The sequence below is a fragment of the Ranitomeya variabilis genome, chromosome 4 (genome assembly GCF_051348905.1).
Source record: "Ranitomeya variabilis isolate aRanVar5 chromosome 4, aRanVar5.hap1, whole genome shotgun sequence".
Classification (NCBI taxonomy): Eukaryota; Metazoa; Chordata; class Amphibia; order Anura; family Dendrobatidae; genus Ranitomeya; species Ranitomeya variabilis.
This window is the reverse complement of record NC_135235.1, coordinates 763,388,707-763,411,595: the sequence shown is the minus strand read 5'-3', so window position 1 is coordinate 763,411,595 and position 22,889 is coordinate 763,388,707. Positions and strand designations below refer to the sequence as shown.

Sequence of the window (22,889 nt, the reverse complement as noted above, 5' to 3'; positions counted from 1 at the left end):
CAAGATAGGTTATTACACTTGGGGCTATTTAGTTCGGAAAAACGAAGACTAAGGGGTGATCTTATGTTAATGTATAAATATATGAGGGGACAGTACAAAGACCTTTCTGATGATCTTTTTAATCATAGACCTGAGACAGGGACAAGGGGACATCCTCTACGTCTGGAGGAAAAAAGGTTTAAGCATAATAACAGACGCGGATTCTTTACTGTAAGAGCAGTGAGACTATGGAACTCTCTGCCGTATGATGTTGTAATGAGTGAGTCATTACTTAAATTTAAGAGGGGACTGGATACCTTCCTGGAAAAGTGTAATGTTACAGGGTATATATATTAGATTCCTTGATAGGCGTTGATCCAGGGAACTAGTCTGATTGCCGTATGTGGAGTCGGGAAGGAATTTTTTTCCCCATGGTGGAGCTTACTCTTACCACATGGGTTTTTTTTGCCTTCCCCTGGATCAACATGTTAGGGCATGTTAGGTTAGGCTATGGGTTGAACTAGATGGACTTAAAGTCTTCTTTCAACCTTAATAACTATGTAACTATGTTACTATGATAGCATGCATGAAGCACGATAGAGTGCAACCTTTTTTTGTATATGTTAAAACAAATGGTGTCGTTTAAAAGTCCAACTCCTCCCACAAAAAACAAGCCCTCACATGGCCATATTGACAAAGTAAAAAAGTTATGGCTCTGGGTAGAAGGGAAGCAAAAAATGATAATGCAAAACCAAAAATATCTCTGGTGGTTAAGGGGTTAAACTCGGTTTTCAATTGCATGTTCTTTTATACTTTACCTAATAAAGATGAGTTATTTTTACTGATAAATGTTTGTTTTGGGTCGTTTATTTTCTGTTGGTATTTGGTTTATCCTATAAAACTCCCATATAATATTCCATCCTTGAACGCACGCCGCGCGCATCATGTTTTTGTACAATTTGTCAATAATATATATACCGTATATACTCGAGTATAAGCCGAGATTTTCAGCCCAAATTTTTGGGCTGAAAGTGCCCCTCTCGGCTTATACTCGAGTCATGATCGGTGGTGGGGTCGGCGGGTGAGCACTGTCATATACTTACCTAGTCCCGGCGATCCTGTCGCTCCCCCTGCCCGTCCCACGGTCTCCGGGTGCCGCAGCCTCTTCCCCTGAGCGGTCACGTGGGACCGCTCATTAGAGAAATGAATAGGCTGCTCCACCTCCCATAGGGGCGGAGCCGCCTATTCATTTCTCTAATGAAGCGGTGCCGGTGACCGCTGATAGAGAAAGAGGCTGCGGCACCGAAGACAGGCAGGGGGAAGGAGCGGGACGCCGGGAGCATGTAAGTATTACATATTTACCTTCCCTCGTTCCACACACCGGGCGCCGCGCCATCTTCCCGGCGTCTCTCCGCACTGACTGTGCAGGTCAGAGGGCGCGATGACGCATATAGTGTGCGCGCCGCCCTCTGCCTGATCAGTCAGTGCGGAGAGACGCCGGGAAGATGGCGCCGAGGAGCTGCAAGCAAGAGAGGTGAGTATGTGTTTTTTTTTTTTTATTGCAGCAGCAGCAGCACAGATTTATGTGGAGCATCTATGGGGCAATGGTGCAGAGTACTATATGGCAGAGCTATGGGGCAACGGTGCAGAGTACTATATGGCACAGCTATGGGGCAACAGTGCAGAGCACTATATGGCACAGCTATGGGGCAACGGTGCAGAGCACTATATGGCACAGCTATGGGGCAACGGTGCAGAGCACTATATATATGGCACAGCTATGGGGCAACGGTGCAGAGCACTATATGGCACAGCTATGGGGCAACGGTGCAGAGCACTATATGGCACAGCTATGGGGCAACGGTGCAGAGCACTATATATATGGCACAGCTATGGGGCAACGGTGCAGAGCACTATATGGCACAGCTATGGGGCAACGGTGCAGAGCACTATATGGCACAGCTATGGGGCAACGGTGCAGAGTACTATATGGCACAGCTATGGGGCAACGGTGCAGAGCACTATATGGCACAGCTATGGGGCAACGGTGCAGAGCACTATATGGCACAGCTATGGGACAACGGTGCAGAGCACTATATGGCACAGCTATGGGGCAACGGTGCAGAGCACTATATGGCACAGCTATGGGGCAACGGTGCAGAGCACTATATGGCACAGCTATGGGGCAACGGTGCAGAGCACTATATGGCACAGCTATGGGGCAACGGTGCAGAGTACTATATGGCACAGCTATGGGGCAACGGTGCAGAGCACTATATGGCACAGCTATGGGGCAACGGTGCAGAGCACTATATGGCACAGCTATGGGGCAATGGTGCAGAGCACTATATGGCACAGCTATGGGGCAACAGTGCAGAGCACTATATGGCACAGCTATGGGGCAACGGTGCAGAGCACTATATGGCAAAGCTATGGGGCAATGGTGCAGAGCACTATATGGCACAGCTATGGGGCAACGGTGCAGAGCACTATATGGCACAGCTATGGGGCAACGGTGCAGAGCACTATATGGCACAGCTATGGGGCAACGGTGCAGAGCATTATATATATGGCACAGCTATGGGGCAACGGTGCAGAGCATTATATATATGGCACAGCTATGGGGCAACGGTGCAGAGCATTATATATATGGCACAGCTTTATGTGGAGCATCTATGAGGCCATAATGAATGGTATGGAGTATCTATTTCTAATTTTGAAATTCACCGGTACCTGCTGCATATTCCACCCTAGGCTTATACTCGAGTCAATAAGTTTTCCCAGTTTTTTGTGGCAAAATTAGGGGGGTCGGCTTATACTCGGGTCGGCTTATACTCGAGTATATACGGTAGGTTCTCCCCGTCTGAGTTATTTTTGAAGGTCAACAAAATACGATTTTCCTGTAATTCATTTCTCACCCTCTAGGTATAATAATGGCTATTACCTGTGTGGGATTTTTGATGTTTATTAAGGTTGACAACTAGTTGGACAAGCCCTTCTCATTCCCCATGTTTGGTCCTGTTAAAATAAAAATCCTCATACCAACCTCCCATGGTGGCGCCGTTTCACTGATGTTGGCGCTTGTGTTCTTGGGGCTCTTTTGAGGTTTTTACGTCATGTGAGCCCTGTGCCCAATCAGCGCTGACGTCACTGTCCCCACCTTCGGACAAATCAAGCATCATGAGGCAGAGAGCAGCCGCGGCCCTGGCTTCCTGGTCATGTTCAATACGTCCGAAGGAAGGAACAGTGAAGCTGCCGCTGATCGGGTGCAGGGCTCGTGTGATGTAACAACCTCACATAAGCCCCGGGACAGTGAGTCTCGACACCGCTGAAGTGGAGCCGGCCGCCAGCAGAGTATGAGTGTTTTTACTTTACTGAGTCCAAACATGAGGAATGAGTTCACTGAGAAAAAAAATTCTAAGATATAATTATATATAAAATGATCCCTTGATTAGAAGATTCACTGACAAAAGAATAAAACTAAACTTTATTAATTCCAAATGTACAAATACCCATAATTCACCCCCTGAAGGTTAGTCAGTAGGTGACTAATAGAAAAAACATGTATCCCACAGTTCAGTATATAGGGTGAGGTGACGTATACACACTCACTCTCCAAGCCTCTCATTTCTACGGGTTTCATCGTCCTCACCAAAGGCGACTTATCAGGAGACTATTTAATATTGACCTATATTCAAGCGAGACTAGACAAAAAAAACTAAAATCATGTATCATGTTATCCGAAACAGTCAGAAAACCAGCCACATATTGGCAGATCCCAGACCTCAAACTATATACTTCGTAAGTTTATAAGCCACTCCAGTGTCAGGAATAGATAGTATGTGACAATACAGTATATACCGCTCAGGGAACACTGAACTTTCAGAGATAATTTCCATATTCATACTAAATAATGGCACAGATCTTCCAGACATTATGGTTGCACACATCCCTAGTCTTTATAACGATATTGCACTCATTCCTTGACAGACCGCAGCATGGCCATTAGTTAGAAGCTGCTATTGATCTTTGCAGCAGGTAAGTTTTCCCTGAGTGGTACATATTGGGCCGTCTGAAAACGGAGTTTAGTCTAGGACAATTTGTCTTCACTACTAATTAACAGCTGTTACAATACCAAACTAGGGCAGTCCGTATAGGAGAAAAACACAAGAATCATACTGTACTGTCACATACTATCTATTCCTGACACTGGAGTGTCGTATAAACTTATGAAGTATATAGTTTGAGGTCTGGGATCTGCCAATATGTGGCTGGTTTTCTGACTGTTTCGGATAACATGATACATGATTTGGTTTTTGACTAGTCTCGCTTGAATATAGGTCAATATTAAATAGTCTCCTGATGAGTTGCCTTTGGTGAGGACGATGAAACCCGTAGAAATGAGAGGCTTGGAGAGTGAGTGTGTATACATCACCTCATCCTATATACTGAGATGTGGGGTATATGTTTTTTTTCTATTAGTTACCATCTGACTAACCTTCTGGGAGTGAATTATGGGTATAGTTTTACATTTGGAATTAATAAAGTTTAGTTTTATCCTTTTGTCAGCAAACATGTGGAATGACAAGAGACAACCCATTTAAAGGGACTCTGTCACCTGAATTTGGAGGGAACAATCTTTAGCCATAGAGGCGGGGTTTTAGCGTGTTTTTATTCACCCTTTCCTTACCCGCTGGCTGCATGCTGGCTGCAATATTGGATTGAAGTTCATTCTCTGTCCTCCATAGTACACGCCTGCGCAAGGCAAGATTGCCTTGTGCAGGGATGTGCTACGGAGGACAGAGGGACAGAGAATGAACTTCAATCCAATATTGCAGCCAGCATGCAGCCAGCGGGTAAGGAAAGGGTGAATCAAACACCCTAAAACCCCGCCTCTATGGCTAAAGATTGTTCCCTCCAAATTCAGGTGACAGAGTCCCTTTAAGAAGATTAAATTTTGGTTAAAACTATTCCAACATTATTAACATAAAAAAGGCTTCTCTCCTATGTGACGTCTCTGATGTTTGTTAACAGTTGATTTGCAAGTAAAATATTTCCCACATTAAGAAAACGAAAAAGGCTTCCCCTCTGTGTGACTGCTCTGATGTCTAACAAGAATCGCTTTCCGTTGAAAACATTTCCCACATTCTGAACAGGAAAAAGGCTTCTCCCCTGTGTGACTGCACTGATGTCTAACAAGAAGCTGTTTCCATCTAAAACATTTCCCACATTCTGAACAGGAAAAAGGCTTCTCCCCTGTGTGAGTTCTCTGGTGACTAACTAGACTCCCTTTCCGGTTAAAACATTTCCTACATTCTGAACAGGAAAAAGGCATCTGTCCTGTGTGAGTTCTCTGGTGATTATCTAGACTCCCTTTCTGGTTAAAATATTTCCCACATTCTGAACAGGAAAAAGGCTTCTCCCCTGTATGAGTTCTCTGGTGAATACCAAGATGTGATTTCTGTTTAAAACATTTCCCACATTCTGAACAGGAAAAAGGCTTCTCTTCTGTGTGAGTTCTCTGGTGACTAACAAGAAGCGCTTTCCGGTTAAAACATTTCCCACATTCTGGACATGAAAAAGGCTTCTCCCCTGTGTGACTGCCCTGATGGCTAACAAGAAGCGCTTTCTGGTTAAAACATTTCCCACATTCTGAACAGGAAAAAGGCTTCTCCCCTGTATGAGTTCTCTGGTGACTAACTAGACCCCCTTTCTGGTTAAAACATTTCCCACATTCTGAACAGGAAAAAGGCTTCTCCCCTGTATGAGTTCTCTGGTGACTAACTAGACTCCCTTTCTGGTTAAAACATTTCCCACATTCTGAACAGAAAAAAGGCTTCTCTCCTGTGTGAGTTATTTGGTGTGTAACAAGATTCTCTTTGTGGGTAAAACATTTCCCACATTCTGAACAGGAAAAAGGCTTCTCCCCTGTGTGAACTCTATGGTGACTAACCAAATTTGATTTCTTCACAAAACATTTTCCACATTCTGAGCAGGAAAAAGGCTTCTCCCCTGTGTGAGTTCTTTGGTGAATAACAAAATGTGATTTCTTGTTACAACATTTCCCACATTCTGAGCAGGAAAATGACTTCTTTGCTTTAGGAGTAGTTTGTTTTTTAATGCCTCTTTTGTGACTTTGATTTTCCTTAGTAGTCAGTAATGAATCAGAACATGGGACCTGTTTCATAGGATCAGATGAAAGATCTTTGCTGTGAATGGATGATGATATATCTGGAGTAACAGCAATCACTTCAGTTGTATTTGGTAGGATCTCAATATCATCAGATTTATAAACTGAAGATGTCAGCTGTCCCTCTGATCTCCTGGTACAGTCATCTGCTAAGACAAAAAACATTTTTTTTAATAAAATATCCTTGAGTTTTATATTTTTGAACATTTCTATTTAAACTGTCCATAAAAATGGCAAGCTATGTAAAGAACTTTAATTACACAGGTCAACAAAAAAAAAATTTTTTTCTGGTGTCCAAAATATTTTAATGAATTTGGGGTATTTTTGGGGTGCTGATTCTGAATATGTCATCAGTTTTGCCAGATTGGCTCAAGTTTTTGACATTTTTGGTATCTTATTTATAGCACTTGTTGGTAAATGCGACGCATCATCTCATTAATTTCTTTGGATTAGTACTTGAACTGAGCAGTTCTCAATATAGTTTTGTGTTAATTAGTGTTCTAAAAGTTTGTTCATAGCTTGATTTTTGCACTAACTTTATGTTGTTGTCTGTTTTCCAGTGAAAAGCATGAACTCATCAAGAAGAAGTTGTCTTAACGATCCAGACTCATTCTGTTACATTTGTGGTGAATACACACTGCCAAAACATAGAAGAAACATAACAGACTTCGTAAAAAAAGTGTATTTTGCCTATTTTGGGGTTATGCTTGGGGGGGGACCAAGACAAGTTTTGGGCACCACACATAGTGTGCAAAGCATGTATCGAATTATTACGAAAATGGAGCAAAGGACAAAGAAAAAGCTTCAAATTTGGTGTTCCAATGGTGTGGAGAGAGCCAAAAAATCATCATGATGACTGTTATTTATGGTAAACACAGGTACAGGCACATCTTCACAATGAGGGACAGGCCTTCTTGCAGATTCCATGTTACTCCCATTTTCGTTTCTTATGCTTATTGAATCCTTGCACTTGCACTGCACAGAAATAACAGTCATCATGATGATTTTTTGGCTCTCTCCACACCATTGGAACACCAAATTTGAAGCTTTTTCTTTGTCCTTTGCTCCATTTTCGTAATAATTCGATACATGCTTTGCACACTATGTGTGGTGCCCAAAACTTGTCTTGGTCCCCAAGCATAACCCCAAAATAGGCAAAATACACTTTTTTTTACGAAGTCTGTTATGTTTCTTCTATGTTTTGGCAGTGTGTATTCACCACAAATGTAACAGAATGAGTCTGGATCGTTAAGACAACTTCTTCTTGATGAGTTCATGCTTTTCACTGGAAAACAGACAACAACATAAAGTTAGTGCAAAAATCAAGCTATGAACAAACTTTTAGAACACTAATTAACACAAAACTATATTGAGAACTGCTCAGTTCAAGTACTAATCCAAAGAAATTAATGAGATGATGCGTCGCATTTACCAACAAGTGCTATAAATAAGATACCAAAAATCTCAAAAACTTGAGCCAATCTGGCAAAACTGATGACATATTCAGAATCAGCACCCCAAAAATACCCTAAATTCGATGAAATATCTTTGGCACCAAAAATGCTGTTGACCAGTGTTATTCATCAAGACAGTGACAGTTCAGTCTAATAGAAAACCTTGTTGGATGAACCAATAGTGTGTGGTGTTCAACTGTTTGTTCATTCTGACTCCCAAATATCGAATAAAAAGAAACCAATCAATGTTATGTAGGTGAAAATAATACCAATTCTCATCTCACAAAAAACAAGTCCCCACTCAGGTCCATCATCTGTCAATGGAAAAACAGAGATTCCCACACTATTAGTGGCTCAAAGGCTGTTGACAAGCAACAAAGTTTCTATAAACCAATCCAGCAAAATCCGCTCTCACTTCTGAGTCTTGCAGTGTGCTCAAACAACATTTAGGATCCCTGTATTTAGCAATATTATATTATGAGAAGAATCCACTTAATTTGCGGTGTGTGTCTCCTGGAGCACAATTTGGGCACTATGTGCTGGGTAATAAAATTACAAATGTGTAATTTTCACTCTCCATCATCCACTTCGTGCTAATTTCCAGAAAGTGGCTGTGGAGTCAAAATATTCATAACTCCTGCACATGTGGTCAAAATTGTTGGTACCCCTCGTTTAATGACAGAAAAACCCACAATGGTCTCAGAAATATCTTGAATCTGACAAAAATAATAATAAATCAAAAATCTATGAGAATGAACAAATGAAAGTCTCGACATTGCTTTTTAACCATGCTTCCACAGAATTAAAAAAAAAAAAACAACAAACTCATGAAATAGGCCTGGACAGAAATGATGGTACCCTTATCTTAACCACTTCGTGACCGCCAGCGGTAGATAAACATTGGCGCTAACTATAACGATGGGATTCCGGCGCACAACTATTACTGTGACCCCCAACCTCATCAAGACCTGATTGGTTCAGGTCCTGATGACATCAGCATCACACCAGCCATTAAGACAAATCATTAGGAAAGTGTGTTGTAGCAATGAACTTTCCCGGGCGATCTGCCTCATAGAAACAGAATTTCTCCTCAAATCCCCTGTCAGTGAGAGATTAGAGGAGAAACAGTGTTACAAGTGCTGCTGGCAACAGCTGTGTCAGTCAGCGATCTTGTTATAAAGTAAAAATAAACAGATAAGGCAGGTTAGGGTTAGTGCTATAGTTAGGGTTAGTGTTGGCGCTAAAGTTAGGGTTACTGTTAGGCTAAAGATAGGGTTAGAGTTTATTCTAAAGTTTGGGTTAGGCTAAAGAATTAGGCTTTTCTCAATTGTTTCTCCAATAATTTGGTCACGTCAGTCAGTCACGTCAAAGTTTTCTATTTCCTGAAAAAATACATAAAAATGAATAATCAGTATTATAGTGCAGAGGTCTATGCACTTTTATGTTCTGACAGCGAAGAAAGTGCAGTGCCAGATGGCGATGTGGATTTCGAGGGCTTTAGTAGCAGCGACAGTGATAGCTCAGAAATGAGCAGTGATTCTGGTCCATCCTCACACACAAGGACCAGTACAGCAAGAAGGACAAATAGCGCTTCTGGAGAAATGTCTCCAACTCAGGGAACAATGCCCAGTACTAGCGCTGTACCTAGTGCTCGTGAATTGGTGCACACCAATGTTCAAGGGGCTTTGCCTCTTGATGTAGCATTTCCCAGATGGGAGGATTCGGATGCGGCTACTCCAGTCATCCCTAATTTTAATGCCATTCCTGGTATAAATGTGGAGGTGGAAAATTTTGGACCAGTTAATTTTTTAAAATTTGTTTCTGACAGATAGCTTGCTAGAGCATATTGTCCTACAAACAAATTCATATATGTCCCAATTCATCAGCCAGAATCCACGATCCTATTATGCTAGGTCAAATTTATGGACACCAACTAATGTCCTAGAAATGAAAACATTTTTAGGGAAAAAAAAAAAGAGCTTTCGGTCCTATTGGTCCAATTGCCCTGTTCAAGCCACCCCAATGTTTTCTGCCTTCTTTCTAGGACTCGTTATGAAATGCTCATGAGATTTTGGCATTTTAACGACAATAGTCAATGCCTGTCCGAGATGCCCCAGAACATGACAGACTATTCAAAATCAGACCCATCATCGAAGACTTGACAGAAACTTTCTTAAAGCTCTACACCCCAACAGAAAACATTTCCATTGATGAGTCCCTTGTAAAATTCAGAAGAAGACTGCACCTCAAGCAATTTATTCCTTCTAAGAGGGCAAGTTTCAGAATAAAACTCTATAAAATGTGCGACAGTTCAACCGGATACACATCAGCTTTTCACATTTATGAGGGTAACGATAGCCAGCTAAACCCACCAGGATGCCCTACTTATCTGGGGACATCTGGAAAAACTGTTTGGGAGGTGAAAACTCTATTTTTACAAAAAGGCTACAATCTGTAGGTTGACAACTACTACACCAGCACACCCCTATTTAACCCCTTTCTGACATGAGACGTACTATCCCATCACGGTAACCTGGGCCCCTATGACCACCGATGGGATAGTACGTTATCACCGATCAGCGGCCGGGTGTCAGCTGATTATCACAGCTGACATCCAGCACTATGTGCCAGGAGCGGTCACGGACCTCTCCTGGCTCATTAACCCCTGGAACACTGCGATGAAACATGATCGGAGCGTTCCGGTGGCATAGGGAAGCATCGCGCAGGGAGGGGGCGCCCTGCCTTCTTCCCTGAGACCCTCGGAACAACGCGATATGATCACGTTGTTCCAAGCGTCTCCTCCCTGCGGGCCCTGGATCCAAAATGGCCGTGGGGCTCCATCTGGGTCCTGCAGGGAGGTGGCTTACCTGCAAGCCTCCAGCACTGCCTGTCAGATCGCTGTCAGCACTGACACATCAGATCAGCGATCTGACACTATAGCATGATGTCCCACCCTGGGACAAAGTAAAAGAAAAATATTTACATGTGTAAAAAAAAAATCCTAAATTAATATATATATATATATATATATATATATATATATATATATATAGTTCCAATTAATGCATTTATGTAACTAAAAAAGTACACATATTTAGTATCCCCGCATCCGTGACGACCAGACCTATAAATGTGTCCCACTAATTAACCCCTTCAGTGAACACCGTAAAAAAAACGTGGCAAACAACGCTTTATTATCATACCGCCAAACATAAAGTGGAATAACACACGATCAAAAAGACGGATATAAATAACCATGGTACTGCTGAAAACGACATCTTGTCCAGCAAAAAACGAGCTGCCATACAGCATCATCAGCAAAAAAATAAAAAAGTTATAGCCCTCAGAATAAAGCGATGCAAAAATAATTATTTTTTTTTGTAGAATAGTTTTATTGTATAAAAGCGCCACCCTGGAACAATGTAAAAAAGTAAAAAAATATATATATTAGCATGTGTAAAAATATTTTAAAAAAGTCCTAAATAAAAAAAAAATATATATATATTGTTCCAATAAATACATTTCTTTATGTATATAAAAAATAAAAATAAAAGTACACATATTTAGTATCGCTAACAACCCGACCTATAAAACTGCCCCACTAGTTAACCCCTTCAGTGAACACCGTAAAAAAAACAAAAATAAAACGATGCAAAAACAATGCTTTATCATCACATCGCCGAACAAAAAGTGGAATAACACGCAATCAAAAATACGAATATAAATAACCATGGTACTGCTGAAAACGTCATCTTATCCCACAAAAATCGTGCCGCCATACATCATCATCAGCAAAAAAAATTAAAAACTTATAGTTCTCAGAATAAAGCGATGCAAAAATAATTATTTTTTATATAAAATAGTTTTTATTGTAGAAGAGCACCAAAACATAAAAAATGATATAAATGAGGTATCGTTGTAATCGTACTGACCTGAAGAATAAAACTGCTTTATCCATTTTACCAAACGCAGAACGGTATAAACGCCCCCCCAAAAGAAAATCATAAATAGCTGGTTTTTGGTCATTTTGGTCTTGTTCGTTCTGCCTAACAAAAATCAGAATAAAAAGCGATCAAAAACTGTCACATGTCCGAAAATGGTAACAATAAAAACGTCAACTCGTCCCGCAAATAACAAGACCTCACATGACTCTGTGGACCAAAATATAGAAAAATTATGGCTCTCAGAATTTGGAGACACAAAAAATATTTTTTGCAATAAAAAGCGTCTTTTAGAGTGTGACAGCTGCCAATCATAAAAATCCGCTAAAAAAACCCGCTATAAAAGTAAATCAAACCCCACTTCATCACCCCCTTAGTTAGGGAAAAATAATAAAATTAAAAAATGTATTTATTTCCATTTTCCCATTAGGGTTAGGGCTAGGGTTAGGGCTAGGGTTGGGGCTAGGGTTAGGGCTAGTGTTGGGGCTAGGGCTAGGGTTGGGGCTAAAGTTAGGGTTAGGGTTGGGGCTAAAGTTAGGGTTAGGGTTGGGGCTAAAGTTAGGGTTGGGATTACATTTTCGGCTGGGTTAGGGGTGTGGTTAGGGTTATGGTTGGGATTAGGGGTGTGATGGGGTTGGGATTAGGGTTAGGGGTGTGTTGGGATTAGGGGTGTGGTTAGGGGTGTGTTGGGGATAGGGTTGGAGATAGAATTTGGAGGTTTCCACTGTTTAGGCACACCACGGACTCTGCAATGCAACATGACGTCCGATCTCAATCCATACAATTCTGCGTTGAAAAAGTAAAACAGTGCTCCTTCCCTTTCAAGCTTTGCTGTGCGCCAAAACAGTGGTTTATCCCACATATGGGGCATCAGCGTACTCAGGACAAATTGGACAACAAGGTTTGGGGTCCAGTTTCTCCTGTTACCCTTAAAAAAATACAAAACTGGGGGATAAAAAATTATTTTTGTGTAAAAAAAAATTTTTATTTTTATTTTCACGGCTCTGCATTATAAACTTTAGTGAAACACTTGGGGGTTCAAAGTTCTCACCGCTCATCTAGATAAGTTCCTTGGGGGGTCTAGTTTCCATTATGGGTTCACTTTTGGGGGATTTCTACTGCTTAGGTACATCAGTGGCTCTGCAAACACAACGAGACGCCTACAGACCATTCCATCAAAGTCTGCATTCCAGAACGCTACTTCTTCCTTTCCGAGCTCTGCCATGCACCCAAACAGTAGTTTTCTCCCACATATGGGGTATCAGCGTACTCAGGACAAATTGCACAACAACTTTTGGGGTCCATTTTCTCCTGTTACCCTTGGTAACATAAAACAAATTGGATCTGAAGTAAATTTTTTGTCAAAAAAAAGTTAAATGTTCATTTTTATTTAAACATTCCAAAAATTCCTGTGTGAAACACCTGAAGGGTTAATACACTTCTTGAATGTGGTTTTGTGCACCTTGAGGGGTGCAGTGTTTAGAATGGTGTCACACTTGGGTATTTTCTATCATATAGACCCCTCAAAATGACTTCAAATGTGATGTAGTACCTAAAAATAAATGGTGTTGTTAAAAATGAGAAATTGCTGGTCAACTTTTGACCCTTATAACTCCCTAACAAAAAACATTTTGGTTCCAAAATTGTGCTGATGTAAAGTAGACATGTGGGAAATGTTATTTATTAAGTATTTTGTGTGACATATCTCTGTGATTTAAGGGCATAAAAATTCAAAGTTGAATTATTGCGAAGTTTTCAAAATGTTCGCCAAATATCCGTTTTTCACAAATAAACTCAAGTAATGTCAAGGAAATTTTACCACTATTATGAAGTACAATGTGTCACGAGATAATAATGTCAGAATCATCAGGATCCATTGAAGCGTTCTAGAGTTATAACCTCATAAAGGGACAGTGGTCAGAATTGTAAAAATTGGCCCGGTCATTAACATGCAAACCACCCTTGGGGTAAAGGGGTTTAAAAAAGTCTGGTTGAACATAACATGGGGGCTTGTGGGACCACTCGCAAATATCGTCAGGGGTTTCCGCAATCATTGATCAACAAAAAGTGCCGAAAGGGGCAGTCAGGGGCTTTACACAATGGAGAGTTCTTGCCCTTAAGTATAAAGATAAAAAAAAAAAATGTTATCCTGAGCTCGATCCACACAGATGCCACAAGGGCCACTGCAGACCAACAAGGATCCACTACTCCAAAACCTGTGTCTGTCATTGACTACAACAAATATATGGTGGGTGTGGACCTTGCAGACCAGGTTCTCCAGCCATACCGGGTATCAAGAAAATCATATACCTGGTATAAGAAGTTAGTCATTTGTTTGTTTCAAGTGCCCACATATAGTTCTTTTGTGTCATAAAAAAAAGCCGGAAATGCAGATACTTTCCTTGATTATCAGGAAAAGGTCATTGAAAATCTTATTTTTGAAAATGTCCCCGTCAATCCTTTAGAATCTGAAGATGTCAGAAGACTCACTGAGCGACATTTCCATACAGAACCACGTTTTTAATCTGTTTTGACATTCAAGCATTTGGTTTATTTAGTGACAGACACATCTGAGTAGAGCTGACTTAACAATTTCTGGGGGTAGGTGGGGGGATGTCTCCAGAGACACAAGCTGGGCACAATATATTGGGCACTACAATGACATTTTTGCAATTTTTGCTCTAAAACTCCCACTACGTGTTTCTGGAAGTCATCCATGTAGTGAAAATGGTCACTATATCCATAGATGAATTCCCAGAGGGGTGTCATTTCCAAAATGGGGTCACTTCAGGGGATTCTGTTGTTCTGGCACTTTGCGGCTCTCCAAAGTTCCATAACAGCAGAATACCCCCTGAAGTGACCCCATTTTGGAAATGACACCCCTCTGCGAATTCATCTATGGGTGTAGTGACATTTACCCATCTACCTATTTTCCAATGTAAAATCTGTGGTTAAAACAACATTTTAGTGGTAAAAATGTAATTATTTTTTCTTCACTGCTCAATGTTGTAATTTTCTATGGAACAGCTGTGGTGTCAGTATGCTCACTGCACCACTAGAAGAATTCATTCAGGGAAGTATTTTGTAAAATGCAGTCACTTTTGGGGGCTTATGCTGCTCTGGCACCTCAGGGGCTCTGACAATGAGGCGCTTTTTCCCTTCTGAGCTCTGCCATGCGCCCAAACAGTGGTTTACCCCCACATATGGCGTATCGGCATGCTCAAGAGAAATTTCACAATAACTTTTGGGGTCCAATTTCTCCGGTTACCCTTTGGAACAAAAAGTGACGGCAAAAAGATCATTGTAGACAAAAAATATGATTTTTTTATTTTCACGGCTCTACGTAATTAACTTCTGTGAAGCACTTGAGGGTTCAAAGTGTCCACCACACATCTAGATAAGTTTCTTGAGGGGGGGGGTCTAGTTTCCAAAATGGGGTCACTTGTTGGGGTGTTTCCACTGTTTAGACACGTCGGGGGCTCTGACAATGTGACATGTCACCCACAAACAATTCAAGCAAAATCTGCTCTCCAATATGGCGCGCCTTCTCTTCCGAGCCCTGCCATGCACCCAAACAGTAGTATTCCCCCACATATGGGATATCGGCATGCTCAGGAGAAACTGCACAACAAATTGCATGGAGCAATTTCTCCTATTACCCTTACGATAATGCAAAATATGGAGCTAAAATGATGGCTCTACATTATAAACTTCTGTGGAGCATCTGTGGGTTCAAGGTGCTCAATACACATCCAGATAAGTTCCCCAAGGGGTCTATTTTACAAAATGGTGTCACTTGTGGGGTGTTTCAATGTTTAGGCACATCAGGGGCTCTCCAAACGCGACATGGCAACCACTAATTATTCCAACATATTTTACATTCAAACAGCTAAATGGCGCTCCTTCCCTTCTGAACACTGCCGTGTGCCCAGAGAGTAGTGTACAATCGTATGTAGGGTATTGTGAGAAGTTGGAAAATAATTTGTAAGATCCATTTGTTTTCTATTCTCCTTTGTGAATAATTCCAAAGTTCTCACCACAAAAAGTGACCACGTCAGATTGTAAAAATGGGGCCTGATTAAGAACCCAAAACTGGCTGCGGGAAGAGGATAAATCAGAGGATTGTGGACACTACTGTAATCAAAAACTGACTATAGACAATAACATCTACTGAAATGCTCAAACTGAACAGTCTCCATCAGTAATAAATGAGGAGCTAGTGGTGAAACCTCTCTGGGGTAATTAGAGCACGGGGCTCGGTGACTTCACAATCTAAACTATCGGAAGCTCCAATATTTTCTGTCAGATGAGTTTCAAGAAGAAATATTACACATTTAACCCCTTAACGACCGCCGATACGCCTTGTAACGGTTGGCAGTTAAGGGTACTTAAAGGGCCACTGTCACCCCCCTCCAGCCATTATAAACTAAAAGAGCCACCTTGTGCAGCAGTAATGCTGCATTCTAACAAGGTGGCTCTTTTAGTTTTTGGTTCAAGTATTCCCAAAATAAAGCGTATTTTGGATAAGTTTCAAAACGCTTTATTTTGGGAATACTTGAACCAAAAACTAAAAGAGCCACCTTGTTAGAATGCAGCATTACTGCTGCACAAGGTGGCTCTTTTAGTTTATAACGGCTGGAGGGGGTGACAGTGGCCCTTAAAACCACAGCAGCGTTAATTAACGGCGCTGTGGAAAAAGTGAATAGTGCCCCCCCGAGTCGGATTTTCTCTGGGGTCTCGGTTGCTGAGGGTAGCCGAGACCCCAAAGAACATGATTCGGGGGGGGTTTACCGACCCCCGAGTTGCGATCGCTGGTAAGTAACATTTACTGGCGGTCGCAACAAAAAAAACAAAACAATGCGATTTGCCATTTAATTTCTCTGTCCTCCGATGTGATCGCACATCAGAGGACAGAGAAATGGGGTCCCCGATCGCCCCCTAATACTGACCTGTTTCCCCCAGTGCTCCTCGTGGCTCCCGATGGGCACCACCATCTTGTTCCGAGAAAAAAATGGCGGGCACATGCGCCCGCTGCCCGGGACCTGGCAGATCTTTGGGGTCTCGGCTGCCCGGAGTAGCAGAGACCCCAAAGAACATGATCGGGGTCGTTTTTTACCGACCCCTGTTTTGCGATCGCCGGTAATTAACCATTTACCGGTGGCCGCAAAAAAAAAAAGCAATCTGGCATTCTCTGTCCTCTGATGTGATTGCACACAATAGGGGGATTGGGGACCCTGTTATACTTACCGGTGTCCCTGGGTCCTCCTGCTTCAAATCCTGGCCGTCGGCTTCTTGCTCTGGTAAGAAAATGGCGGGCGCATGAGCAGTGCGCCCACCGTGATCTGCCGGCCAGCAGAGGAAGATTCTTCCTCTTGTTTTATTTTGGTCACTGTGAGATCCTATCACAGTGATCAAAATAAAAAAATAGTAAATAACCCCCCCCTTTATCACCCCCTTAGTTAGGAAAAAATAATAAAATAAAAAAAATGTATGTATTTCTATTTTCCAATTAGGGTTAGGGCTAGGATTAGGGTTAGGGCTACGGTTAGGGCTAGGATTAGGGTTAGGGCTAGGGTTAGAGCTAGGGTTAGGGTTGCGGTTAGGGTTGGGGCTAAAGTTAGGGTTGGGGCTCAAGTTAGGGTTAGGGCTAAAGTTAGTGTTACAGTTGGGATTAGGGTTGGCATTAGGGTTACGTTTGGGATTAGGGTTAGGTTTTGAGATTAGGGTTGTGTTGGGTTTAGGAGTGTGGTGGGGTTAGGGTTGGAGTTAGAATTGGGGGGTTTCAACTGTTTAGGTACATCAGGGGTCTCCAAATGAGACAGCCAATTTTGCGCTCAAAAAGTCAAATTATGCTCCCTCCCTTCCGAGCTCTGCCGTGCGCTCAAACAGTGGTTTACCCCCACATTTGGAACATCAGCATACTAAGCACTAGTTGGACAACAACTTTTGGCGTCCAGTTTCTCCTGTTTCTCCTTGCGAAAATAAAAAAAAATTGGGGGCTAAAAAAATCATTTTTGTGGAAAAAAATGATTTTTTATTTTCACGGCTCTGCGTTATAAACTGTAGTGAAACACTTGGGGGTTCAAAGTTCTCACAACACATCTAGATAAGTTCCTTGGGGGGTCTAGTTTCCAATATGGGGTCACTTGTGGGGGGTTTCTACTGTTTGGGTACATCAGGGGCTCTGCAAATGCAACGTGACGCCTGCAGACCAATCCATCTAAGTCTGCATTCTAAATGGCGCTCCTTCCCTTCGAGCTCTGCCATGCGTCCAAACAGTGGTCCCCCCCACATATGGGGTATCAGCGTACTCAGGAGAAACTGGACAACAACTTTTGGGGTCCGATTTCTCCTGTTACGCTTGGGAAAATAAAAAATTGGGGGCTAAAATAATCATTTTTGTGGAAAAAAAAATTTTTTTATTTTCACGACTGCATTATAAACTTCTGTGAAGCACTTGGGGGTCCAAAGTTCTCACCACACATTTAGATAAGTTCCTTGGGGGGTTTAGTTTCCAAAATGGGGTCACTTGTGGGGGGTTTCTACTGTTTAGGTACATCAGGGGCTATGCAAACGCAACATAACGCCCGCAGACTATTCTATCAAAGTCTGCATTCCAAAACGGAACTCCTTCCCTTCCGAGCTCTGCCATGCGCCCAAACAGTGGTCCCCCCCACATATGGAGTATCAGCGTACTCAGTATAAATTGCACAATAAAGTTTGGGGTCCAATTTCTCCTGTTTCCCTTGAAATTGAAACATTTTGGGGTGAAAAGATAATTTTGGAAAAAATATGATTTTTTATTTTCATGGCTCTACATTATAAACTTCTGTGAAGCAGTTGGGGTTCATAGTGCTCACCACACATCTAGATAAGCTCTTTGGGGGTCTATTTTCCAAAATGGGGTCACTTGTGGGGGGGTGTCTACTGTTTAGGTACATCAGGAGCTCTGCAAATGCAATATGATGCCCGCAGACCATTCCATCAAAGTCTGCATTTTAAAACATCACTACTTCCCTTCCGAGCCCTGATGTGTGCCCAAACAGTGGACCCCCCTGGGGTATCAGCGTACTCAGTACAAACTGGACAACAAATTTTGGGGTCCAATTTCTCATGTTAGCCTTGAGAAAAATTGCGAGCTAAAAAATCATTTTTGAGGAAAAAAAAAGGATTTTTTATTTTCACGGCTCTACGTTATAAACTTCTATGAAGCACTGGGGGGTTCAAAGTGCTCACCACACATCTACATAAGTTCCTTAATGGGTCTAGTTTCCAAAATGGGGTCACTTGAGGGGGATTTCCACTGTTTAGGCACATCAGAGGCTCTCCAAACGCGACATGGCGTCCGATCTCAATTCCAGCCAATTCAGCATTGAAAAAGTCAAACGGAACTCCTTCTCTTCCAAGCTCTGCCGTGCGCCCAAACTGTGGTTTACCCCCACATATGGGGTATGGGCGTACTCAGGACAAATTGCACAACAACTTTCATGGTCTAATTTCTCCTGTTACCTTTTTGAAAATAAACATTTGGGGGCGAAAAGATCATTTTTGTAGAAAAAAAATGTGATTTTTTTATTTTCACAGCTCTACGTTATAAAGTTCTGTGAAGCACCTGTGGGTTTAAAGTGCTCACCAGACATCTAGATAAGTTTTTAAGGGGTCTAGATTCCAAAATGGTGTCACTTGTTGAGTGTTTCCACTGTTTAGGCACATCAGGGGCTCTGCAAACGCGACATGGCATCCGATCTTAATTCCAGCCAATTCTGCATTGTCAAGTCAAACAGCGCTCCTTCTCTTCCAAGCCCTGCCGTGCGCCCAAACAGTGGTTTACCCCCACATATGGGTTATCGGCGTACTCAGGAGAAATTGCACAACAATTTTTGGGGTTCGTTTTCTCTTTTTACACTTGTGAAAATAAAAAAAATTGGTTCTGAATTAAAATGTTTGTAAAAAAAAAAGTTAAATGTTCATTTTTTCCTTCAAATTGTTTCAGTTCCTGTGAAGCACGTACAGGGTTAATAAACTCTGTGGTTTTGAGCACCTTGAGGGGTGCAGTTTTTAGAGTGGTGTCAAATTTGGGTATTTTCTGTCATGTACACCCCTCAAAGTGACTTTAAATGTGAGGTGGTCCCTAAAAAAAATGGGTTTGTAAATTTTGTTGTAAAAATGAGAAATCGCTGGTCAATTTTTAACCCTTATAACTTCCTAACTAAAAAAAAAAAATTGTTTCCAAAATTGTGCTGATGTAAAGTAGACATGTGGGAAATGTTATTTATTAACTATTTTTGTGAAATATCTTTCTGATTTAAGGGAATAAAAATTCAAAGTTTGAAAATTGCAAAATTTTAATTTTATTTTGTCATATTTTCGTTTTTTTCATAAATAATCGCAAGTAATATCGAAGAAATGTTACCACTATCATGAAGTAGAATATGTCATGAAAAAACAATCTCAGAATCAGCGGGATCCGTTAAAGCGTTCCAGAGTTATAATCTCATAAAGTGACAGTGGTCAGAATTGTAAAAATTGGCCCGGTCAGTAAGGGGTTAAAGAGAACTGTGTATAATAGTGCAGAGCGGAGATGTCTTAAAGGGAACCTGTCAGCAGGATTGTGCTCAGTGACTACAGACACTGTCAGGTCGGTGCCGTTATACTGATTACACTGATACCTGGTGATGAAATCCGTCTTGTGGTTGTTGTTGAATCTGTATTTGTAGATTTTAGTTAATGACATTCTTGTGCTCAGGGGCGGGGCTGTGGGCGGGGCTTTATGTGGTGATCTGATTGCATATTCATCTGCATTGGCTTATGTGTTGTGAATTCTGCTCTTGGGCTCCCTCAGGTGGTTGTAAGTGGCACTTTTGTGAGTTCTGCTCTTGGGCTCCCCCCGGTGGTTTTGAGTGGAATGGCTGCTCCTTGGATTTAGCATCAGCAGCTGCTTCCACTGATCGTCTTTCTGGCTCGGCTATTTTAGTCTGGCCTCATCCCTCAATCAGTGCCAGTTGTCAATGGTTCCTGCTTAGAGTCACATCTCTTTTGGATTTCTCTGACATCCTGACCAGTTCAGCAAAGATAAGTCCTTGCTTGTTCTTTTGCAGTCCACTTGTAGTGGACTTAATTGTTCAGCACATTCTATGTTTGTTTTTCTAGTCCAGCTTATCAATATGGATCTATTCAGCTAAGCTGGAAGCTCTGGGCAGCAGACTTGCCCTTCACGCCTTTAGTCTGGTGGTGGAGATTTTTGCATTCTCTGAGGTGGACTTTTTCTAGTTTTTATTACTGACCGCGCAGTATTCCGTCCTGTACTATCTATCTAGCTAGAAGTGGCCTCCTTTGCTACATCTTGTTTCATTCTACGTATGTCATTTCCCTCTCCACTCACAGTCAATATTTGTGGGGGCTGCCTATCCTTTGGGGATTTTCTCTGAGGCAAGATAGCTTTCCTGTTTCTACCTTTAGGGGTAGTTAGTTCTCCGGCCGTGACGAGGTGTCTAGGGAGTGACAGGAACATCCCACGGCTACTTCTAGTGTTGTGTTAAGATCAGGAACTGCAGTCAGTATAGTTACCACCTGCTCAGAGCTCGTCGCATGTCGCTCCTCAACCACCAGTCCATAACACTTATGACAGGTCACTGATCCCTCTCTACATGGGCCAACATCCCCTCTGACTTTGGATCCTAGACTCCGTGGCATGAATCGTGGTTCCGATCGCTGCCATGGAGACCCGATGTCGTCACGACGACATCAGGGTCTCCAGACCTGAGAGGTTTCCTGTCATGCGCAGTGATGATCAGGAAGTCTCTCAGGTCAGTGTATAGAAGGAGAATATTGTGGTCTAGAGGCAAAATAGTGATCATGGTAATACGGCCGGACTACACCACCGATAAAGCAGCCACAGCCGGTGACTGAGAAGAATCTGTGACCTCTCTGCATTTAGTGGTTACTACTCACCTGGGTAGCCATATGTGGGAATCTCCTCTTTACACCGCTCATCACCCCTCATATATGTCTCTATAGTATTAATATGGGTCAGATCTTCACCCTGAAACAAATATGATAAAAGTCACCGACAGATGGAGAAGTCCCATCTATGATCAGCTCTAATCCTGCCATCTCCACCGTTCTCATTACACAAGTATAAAACATATAATACTGGTGGATAAAACAAGACTGAGCACAAGACCTACACCGGCGTCTACACATCATAGGGGAGATCTCCTGACACCTTCTCTCCATCTACCTGATGATCCTGAGGAGCATTGGGATCTTCTTGCTTGCAGTCCTGGGGAAGAAGTGGACGGGGACATCTCTCTGGTGTTGTCCTCTTACTGGATAGATCTGGAGGAAACACATACAGGGAGTGAATTCATTCTTTACGTACAGATAATTATAGGCCGTATGTATTTAGTCCTGTCTATTACCTGGAGATGTGAGGGGCTGGGGAACCTCCATTATGACGTTCTTGTACAGATCTCTGTGTCCTTCTAAATACTCCCACTCCTCCATGGAGAAATAGACAGCGACATCCTGACACCTTATAGGAACCTGACACATACAATGATACCGTCATCCCCCGATCCCTTCATAGTGTTACTGTATAATGTCCCAGCATTCCCAGCAGTGTCACCTCTCCAGTCAGTAGCTCAATCATCTTGTAGGTGAGTTCTAGGATCTTCTGGTCATTGATATCCTCATGGATGAGGGGGTGAGGTGGAGGCCCCGTGATTGGGCTCAGGGATCTTCCCCATCCCTCAGACACAGGGTCCTGACAGCGATCACTAGAGGTCTTCTTCACCACTGTGTAATCCTGGTAATGGAGAGACACATTAATAAATCTCACTACAGACATTTCCAGAGTCCTCACCTCTCCAGTTCTGTCCTTCTGTTATTCCCATAGATAAGAATGATGTAATGTGACGTCATCAGAATCTCTCACCTCTCCAGTAAGCTGGAAGAGGATCTCTAGGGTGAGGTGTAATATCCTCTCCGCCATCTTGTCTCTGTCCATATCCATCTGTGATGGGTAAATCAGGAAAATTCTCTTTTGTAGAAGATCTTCACTGAGAGGATCCGATATTGTAGAGACCTGAATGAGAAGATGAGCCGATGTAACATCAGAGGAATCCTGTGTAATAATACAATTACTGGAGATAATAAGGGAAACATATGAGGAGATTTATTATTTTACAGTATTTAGTTTCCCTCTTTACATCTACTAATAAAACCTATATATTTAGGCCACAGACAACAAGCAGTTTCTTCCTCGGAGTCGGCAGCTGAATACATTTCTCATAGACATCTTCCATAACGCTAATTCTCGTCTCA

General features: G+C 42.1%; 1 protein-coding gene across 1 annotated transcript; it reads right to left on the bottom strand.

Moving 5' to 3' along the window:
- Window positions 1–4,900: 4,900 nt before the first annotated feature.
- Window positions 4,901–22,118, bottom strand: LOC143767116 (uncharacterized). Its single transcript, XM_077255138.1, has 4 exons — window positions 21,986–22,118; window positions 21,805–21,902; window positions 21,516–21,606; window positions 4,901–6,315 (listed from the first exon to the last, which is right to left on the bottom strand). Exons 1-4 carry the CDS (start codon window positions 22,116–22,118, stop codon window positions 5,042–5,044), a joined length of 1,596 nt encoding a protein of 531 aa, XP_077111253.1. The 3' UTR covers window positions 4,901–5,041.
- Between the last annotated feature and the right edge of the window lie 771 nt (window positions 22,119–22,889).

What these genes read in the sequence shown, in the direction of transcription:
- LOC143767116 (XM_077255138.1), bottom strand. Translation starts at nt 22,118, where the DNA reads ATGTGTCAGGTTCCTATAAGGTGTCAGGATGTCGCTGTCTATTTCTCC. An exon ending in CCAGCCCCTCACATCTCCAG is followed by an intron (nt 21,903 to 21,985) that starts GTAATAGACAGG and finishes TGTTTCCTCCAG; the next exon opens with ATCTATCCAGTAAGAGGACA. An exon ending in ATGCTCCTCAGGATCATCAG is followed by an intron (nt 21,607 to 21,804) that starts GTAGATGGAGAG and finishes TATTTGTTTCAG; the next exon opens with GGTGAAGATCTGACCCATAT.